At 38.8% G+C, this 5,620-nt stretch overlaps 1 protein-coding gene across 1 annotated transcript; it reads left to right on the forward strand.

The window, feature by feature from the left end:
• The first annotated feature begins 994 nt into the window (after positions 1-994).
• LOC131860138 (uncharacterized) lies at positions 995-4,346 on the forward strand. Its single transcript, XM_059214511.1, has 2 exons — positions 995-1,157; positions 4,048-4,346. The coding sequence occupies exons 1-2, from the start codon at positions 995-997 to the stop codon at positions 4,344-4,346; spliced, it is 462 nt and encodes a 153-aa protein (XP_059070494.1).
• The last annotated feature ends 1,274 nt before the right edge of the window (positions 4,347-5,620 follow it).

The following is a 5,620-nucleotide window of genomic DNA, read 5'->3' on the forward strand; positions in this document are numbered from 1 at the left end:
TGACTCCTAATAGAAACTGGTTTAGTAAGTAAGAAAATTTTGATGGTGGTAAGGTGTATTTGGGTGATAACTCAGTACTTGATATTGTTGGTCATGGAAGTATTCGTGTGGAATTTTCTAATGGTAGAATTAGAATATTTGATGGTGTCTTGCATATCCTGGGACTAGCAAGGAATTTGTTATCTATTAGCAAGCTAATAGATGCGGGTGTGCATGTACAGTTTTCTGAAGTAGGTGTGAAAATGGTAAGAGGTCCTATGGTGATAGCAAGAGGAAGCAGATTGGGTACACTGTACCAGCTTGATGCATGCACAGTTGAGTGCAATAGTACTTCTGATAAGATTGTGAAAAAGACTACTCAGTTGGAAAAGGAGAGGGTTTCTCTTTCAACAGATGGTCGTGGTTTTTGGGTACCCAAGGGTGCTCTGTCTACCGAATCAAAGTTGCCTACAAAGAAGACCATGTTATGGCACCAGAGACTTGGCCACATAGGTGAGAAGGGTCTATGGACCTGAAAAATAAGAACATTGTTGATGGGTTGAATGATTGCAATCTTGAATTTGATTTTTGTGAGTATTGTATCTATGGTAAACAAAACCACATTCAGTTTTACTCGAGTTCTCATAAGTCTTCATGTATTTTGGATCTAATCCATTCGGATGTATTTGATCTAGTTGATGTTCCTTATATTAGTAGATCAGTTTATTATGTTTCTTTCTTTGATGATTTCAGTAGAAGAACATGGGTTTATTTTCTTAGGAGTAAAACTGAAGTTTTCAGTCATTTCAAAGAATTTAAAGCAATGGCTGAGTTGCAGACTGGAAAGAAAATAAAATGTTTAAGGACAGATAATGGTGGTGAATATTGCTCCAATGATTTTGACACATTTTGTAAAGATTGTGGTATTAAAAGAGAGAAGACAACTCTGTATTCTCCACAACAGAATGGAGTTGCAGAAAGAATGAACAGGACCTTGATGGAGAAGGCTAGGAGTATGCTGAGTGGAGCTAGACTAGAACAAAAGTTCTGGGCTGAAGCTGTAGCCACTGCCTGCTACCTGATAAACAGGTCTCGTACATCAGCTTTTGTTGATAAGACGCCAATGGAAGCGTGGTCAGGCGACAAGCCTTCACTTAGACATCTGAGAGTGTTCAGTTGTGAAGCATATGCTCATGTTCCAAAGGAGAAGCGGACAAAATTGGACAACAAAGTTGTTAAATGTATTTTCATCGGATACAGTTATGGTGTAAAAGGATACAAGCTTTGGAATCCTGTTGAACAAAAGGTATTTTATTCAAGAAGTGTTATTTTTAGAGAAACTAAGCCTTCTTCTGTTACAGTGTAGCCAGAACAAACAGAATAAAAGAAAGATGTGATTCAACTACCTGCTACACCAGATAAAGTTGAATTGAGGCCCTTAGAAAGACAAGAAGTCGAGGAGAGCTCTATGAGTTATGAATAATCAGAGGAAGAAGAGGTACCTAAAGCTAAACCTGAAGCTAAACCTAAACCAGATCTTGCTCGAAGGTCTGCTAGACAAAGGAAACCACCTGAAAGGTATGGGTATTCTCCTGATGATTGGAGATGCATATTTGCATTGAATGCTAACATTGATGAACCAAGATTTGTAGAAGAGGCTCTTGGTATGAATGATTCAGAGTCCTGAAAAATAGCAATGGATGAAGAAAAGGCAGCTCTTAAGAGGAATGAAACATGGGACCTTGTACCATTGCCTGAAGGACGAAAGCCTATTAGTTGTAAATGGGTGTTCAAGAAGAAGATGGGTTCAGATGGAAGCATTGAGAAGTATAAAGCACGTTTGGTTGCAAAAGGTTACTCTCAGGTTGAGGGAGTAGATTATGGTGAGATTTTTTCTCCAGTAGCCAAAATGACATCCATTAGATTTTTACTTTCTATTGCAGCAACCTATGATCTAGAGATTGAGCAAATGGATGTGAAAACAACTTTCCTTCATGGAGATTTGGAGGAAGAAATTTACATGTCACAACCAGAGCACTATGTGATGAAAGGTAAAAGTCATTTGGTCTGTAAGTTGAAGAAATCCTTGTATGGTTTAAAACAGAGTCCTAGGATGTGGTACCAGAAGTTTGATACATATGTGTTGAGTTTGGGATTTGTGCGATCTAAATCTGATCACTATATATATTTTAAATCTGATGGTGATCATTTCTTGGTCATTACCCTGTATGTTGATGACATGTTGTTTATTGGCAAACGAAAAGGTTTGATTGCAGAGTTAAAATCTCAGTTCTCGATAAAGTTTGAAATGAAAGATCTTGGTGCAGCTAGGCACATTCTGGGAATGGAGATTGTAAGAGATAGACAAAACAAAAAGCTTTGGCTAGGCCAGAGCAAGTATGTTGGTACTATTTTGAAAAGATCCAATATGCAGGATTCAAGACCATTGAGTGTTCTTATTACATTGGGAACAAAGCTTTCTAGTTCACAGTGTCGTACATCCCCATTGGAGATGGAAGAGATGAGTCAAGTACCATATCAGAGTGCTGTTGGAAGTTTGATGTATGCTATGGTCTGTACAAGACCAGACATTGCCCAAGCAGTGGGAGTTCTTTCTCGTTATATGTCTAATCCAGGAAGAGCACATTGGGATGCTGTAAAAAGAGTTTTCAGATACTTGAGGGGTACTTCAGAGTACTAGATATGTTTTCATGGAATAGGAAATGAGCATTCCTTAGATATTAGAGGCTATGTGGATTCAGACTGGGCCGGTGATGTTGATAGAAGAAGATCCACTAGTGCATATGTGTTTACATTATTCGGTGGTGCAATTAGTTGGATGAGCAAGCGACAAGCTATGGTCACTTTGTCCACTACTGAGGCAGAATATATGGCAGCTACTCATGCCTATAAGGAAGCTATCTGGCTAAAGAGATTGTGTTCAGATATAGAGTTCAAACAAGGTGCAATGACAATTTACAGTGACAGTCAGAGTGCAATCTGCCTAGCGAAGAACCCTACTTTTCATGCCAGGACCAAGCACATTGATGTACAATATCATTTTTGTGAGATATATGATTGAGGATGGCAAGGTGAAGCTGGAAAAGGTAGAAACTTTGGTGAATCTTGCTGATGCATTAACTAAGCCCGTGAGCACAGAGAAATTCAAATGTTGTTCAGAGTCTATGGGCCTCTCAGCCCCTTGCAATTAAGTCCATGATATTTTGGATCCCCTGACTCTTGCAAGGTGTTTGACAAGTGGGAGAATGTTGAGAAACATGTCTATCAACCTTGCAGTCTGTTTCTAGAAAATTCCAGAATTTGTTTGAGGTAGTTTTCCACATGTTTATGCATTGGAAAATGGTTAGTGAGTTGTTAAAAATGAGTCTTGTCCATAGTAGAATATAGGTGGGCCATTTTTAGAGCCTTAATGACTCATTTTATGACTTTTAAGAGGGTCTAAGCTAGGGGACAAAATTATGGACGGGATTACTATTTTAACCTAGTTGTTTTTCCATTTTGGAAATGTAAATGTCAAAAATGGGCACCATGTGGCATGGTGGTTAAGCCCATGGTTTTGTAAAACCACAAGTGGTTTCTAGGTTGTAAAATCACTATAAAAGGAGGGCTTGGGGAGGAGTTTGATCAATTGAGTTTTTTGCAAGACTGGATGCTAGAAGGAGTCTCTCTGAGTTCGAGTTGTGGTGATGCGCTCCTATAAGAACTTGCATTGCAAGTGTATTGTAATCAGCTTGATTTGATAATACATTGTGCGAGTTTTGGAGGGTGGGGTTTTTTTCCCAGAAGGGTTTCCCCATGGTAATCACTATGTTATGTGTTCATTGCTATTTTGTTTATGCTTTATTGTGCATTTCTTGATATCTTAGTAATATTTAAGTTGAAAATTGCATAACCATCCCCTCAAGATTAGCGTAGGAAGCGTTTCCGCACACCTTTGCTTCCTTACATGTCCTGCCCGAGTGAATTTGAAAGCCTTCTTCAACGAATCTCTTGCCCATGTGAACAAGCTTGCCCTTGTTGCTGTCGCTTCGAACTGAGATGTGTCAGCATCTGCCCCTTCTGTCATGGATGGTTTTGCCATAGAGGGTGCAGGTAAGGGCGTTTCCTCCTGCCCCAGGGCTGATGGTATTCTGCACAACTTAAGGGGTACTGGCATGGTGCCCAATGATGATTCTATTGGACAGGGTGTCCGGAGGTCCCGACTCGACAGACAACAGTTTAGTGGTTTTATCCCTGTTGCTAATGGCATCATTGTTAATCTGAAAGATGATACCACAAAGGAAATCATTTATAATGTTTCTATTCTCTTTTTGCATGGTATGATCTCTTCGTTTCAAGGTTTGTGAACTTCCCTCCCTCAGCTGCACACATAGATATCGGATCAATGGGATCCCCTTATTATCGGTAAAGTTCATATCTTCCCCATGGCTAACGGGTTTTTTGTTTCTAAGTTTGATAATGCTTAGGATAGAATTAAAATCTTATGTGATCAATTTTTTAGCTGAGAGGACAAATTTTTAAAAATGATTAAGCTTTGGCAATTTCAACCCTTTTATTAAAATGTTAAATAAGATTCTGACTTGGGTAACGTTACCTAATCTCCCCTTTTATTTATGGAAAGATTCTATTTTAGAGGAAGTGGGTACAACCCTTGGATATTTTTTGATGGTGGATGATGAATCCTATTATGTTTTTCATTCTACTTTTACACACATATTGGTTGTATGGATGCTTTAAAAGGGTTTCCTATTGAGATTTTATTTAAATCTTCTAAGGGTTCTTGGGTCCAATCTTTGGACTATGGAGGGATTCCCTTTTGATGCAAAAGGTGTTTCAAAACTGGTCATGCGGCTACACAATGTGCCTTTGATAAAAAGGCTATGATGATGACTTGATAGAAAGGCACTTCTCATCAACATTATAAGATTGAGAAGAAATCTGATCAACCTAGGAGCTTTGCTAAGGTGGTTGCTAGGGAACCACGAGATTTTGGGGATTCATCTCTAGATGTCACTATGCTTGAGTCTCCTGCTAAAACCCCTAATGTGAGAATGAGTGGGCCTCAGGAGGCTAATTCTTGCAATATCACTCTGGCTCTTAATTCTAGTGGCCTTTATGATATGGCCATGTCGACAAGGAAGAATATAGTGGATTATTCTAGGACTGAGGTTGTTGGCTTTCATTCACAAATAATGGTGGGCTGGACTGGCATGACATGGCAGTGCAAGTGGAAGAGGGTTGGATTTCTATTAAGGGCAAGAAAGTAGAGTGCTCTATGCCTCCTTTTGACATGACTCTCTCCTCCGACAAGAGTAGCTCTAAAAGTAAATCTTGATGGTTCTTGTTCGGGAGTTGGTTGTAGGTTAGCTGTAAGTTGACCTCTTCACAGTTGTGTAGTTGAATGCATGTTGTTCTTTTTCCAGTCTTCTATCCTAGGTTGTTTGTGCCTTCATGTTCATTTTGTTTAGATAACTCTCTTGTAGTGGGTTTCAGATCCTTTCAAAATTTGGTTGTAAAGGGCTTCGTTCCCTTCAAAACATGTTTTTATTTTAATAAAAAACTATAATATCTAATACAAATTATATTTACTAACAACACTATTATATTATAATTAATTTTA

This window comes from Cryptomeria japonica, chromosome 11 (assembly GCF_030272615.1).
Source record: "Cryptomeria japonica chromosome 11, Sugi_1.0, whole genome shotgun sequence".
Taxonomy (NCBI): Eukaryota; Viridiplantae; Streptophyta; class Pinopsida; order Cupressales; family Cupressaceae; genus Cryptomeria; species Cryptomeria japonica.

Coding starts and splice junctions, on each gene's coding strand:
- LOC131860138 (XM_059214511.1), top strand. CDS start 995: ATGCTGAGTGGAGCTAGACTAGAACAAAAGTTCTGGGCTGAAGCTGTA. Junction 1,158..4,047: donor ACATCTGAGAGTGTTCAGTT/GTGAAGCATATG, acceptor GAGATGTGTCAG/CATCTGCCCCTTCTGTCATG.